We start from the raw sequence: 1,509 nt of genomic DNA, 5'->3' as shown, positions 1-1,509 counted from the left end.
AAAATATGGTAATTAGCTGCTGGACACTTAAGGCATTATTTTATTATTTCCGATGAAAACAGAGAGAGAAACATTGGTTAAAGACAAGTTTGTCCATGGGCCCATTTATCAATCTCACATATCATCTCTTTCTCTCCATTATCTCTCTCTTCCTCGTCCCCTTCGGCCGGGAGCGAGGCATCGCCGATGAGCACGATGAAAGAGGGGCGGCCGAATGGCGAGGCGGACTGAGGGGGGCGGCGCGGCGTGCGGTCGCCGAGCAAGAGTAAGAGAAGCACGGGAGGCGCGCGGGCCCGCAGTGGCGAGTCGCGCAAGCTGGAATGGTATCCGACGTGCTCAGCCGGTGGGACTAGCCGAGCTCGGAGAGGACGACACAGCTGCTGGGTGACGAAGGCGCACCGAGCTCACCATCTCTATCCATATAGCAACAAATGAAAGCATGCGGCGGCGCCTGATCTGGGTCGTGCTGCCCACAATGTACTTCCGCGTCATGGACAACGCACACTTCGACAACCTCGTCTGCCAGGCGTTGTTCGGGGACGGCGCATTGGTCGTCGTCATCGGTGCTGACCCTGTCGTCGCCACCGCTGGCGGCAGCGGCGGGGAGAGGCCGCTGTTCGAGCTGGTGCACGTGACGCAGACCCTCATACCGGAGACCGGCGGCGCCATCCTGGGGCTCCTTCGAGAGGTGGGCCTAATGTTCGGCCTCATCAGCGAGGTGCCGTCCCTGATCACCAAACATCGAGGCCGGGCTCCTCAAGATGGTCTCCAGCGCCGGCGTCGACTTCACCGACCATGATGACCGGAACGCGCTATTTTATGCGGTCCACCCGGGCGGGCGCGCCATCCTCGACAAGGTGGAGGGTGTGCGGGGCCTGAGGCTGGAGAAGACGAGGGCGTCGCGCAAGGTGCTCGCGGATTACGGCAACATGGGCAACGCGTGCGCCTAGTTTTGGGCGGTGGTCAGCCGGCGAAGCGTGCGGCACCACTGGCGAGGGGTGCGAGTGGGGCGTTCTCCTCGGCTTCGGCCCATGCCTCACCATGGACACCGTCCAACTAGCCCGTCACTGACCGCTGGCTCACCATTCTCTCCGCCTTTGGCACCCTCTTCCGCGCCCACTGTCTCCTTTATTGCCCGTTGCTGTTGCCGTTTCGCTAGAGCACCGTCGGCACACGCGGTGAGCACGCGCACCAGCTCCAAGCCCTCCTGCTCCGCCTACCCCTGCGTGGTCTGTGCCCGACAATGACGATGAGTCGGGCCGTCTCGAGCGAGTGCGACAACGGATAGCAGAGGTGGTAGACATTGGGCGACACCACTTAAGAAGAAAAGAGAAGAAAATAGAGGAGAATAAAGAAAGGAGAAGAGAAGCAGGACGAAGAACAGTGTCCAGGGGCATTTCGGTACTTTCAATACTCTTTCTCTCTTTGTTTTCACTGGAAATAATAAAATAATGACTCAGGTGTCCAGCAGCTAATTACCACATTTTTACAGTGTCCACAAGAACATAC

The 1,509-nt window shown here is 58.7% G+C and overlaps 1 protein-coding gene across 1 annotated transcript; it reads left to right on the top strand.

Moving 5' to 3' along the window:
• The first annotated feature begins 439 nt into the window (after positions 1-439).
• Positions 440-950, top strand: LOC107280331 (chalcone synthase-like). The gene is made up of 2 exons (XM_015774125.1): positions 440-688; positions 762-950. Exons 1-2 carry the CDS (start codon positions 440-442, stop codon positions 948-950), a joined length of 438 nt encoding a protein of 145 aa, XP_015629611.1.
• The last annotated feature ends 559 nt before the right edge of the window (positions 951-1,509 follow it).

Source organism: Oryza sativa, chromosome 3 (assembly GCF_034140825.1).
Source record: "Oryza sativa Japonica Group chromosome 3, ASM3414082v1".
NCBI lineage: Eukaryota > Viridiplantae > Streptophyta > Magnoliopsida > Poales > Poaceae > Oryza > Oryza sativa.
This window is presented reverse-complemented; position numbering and strand designations above follow the sequence as displayed.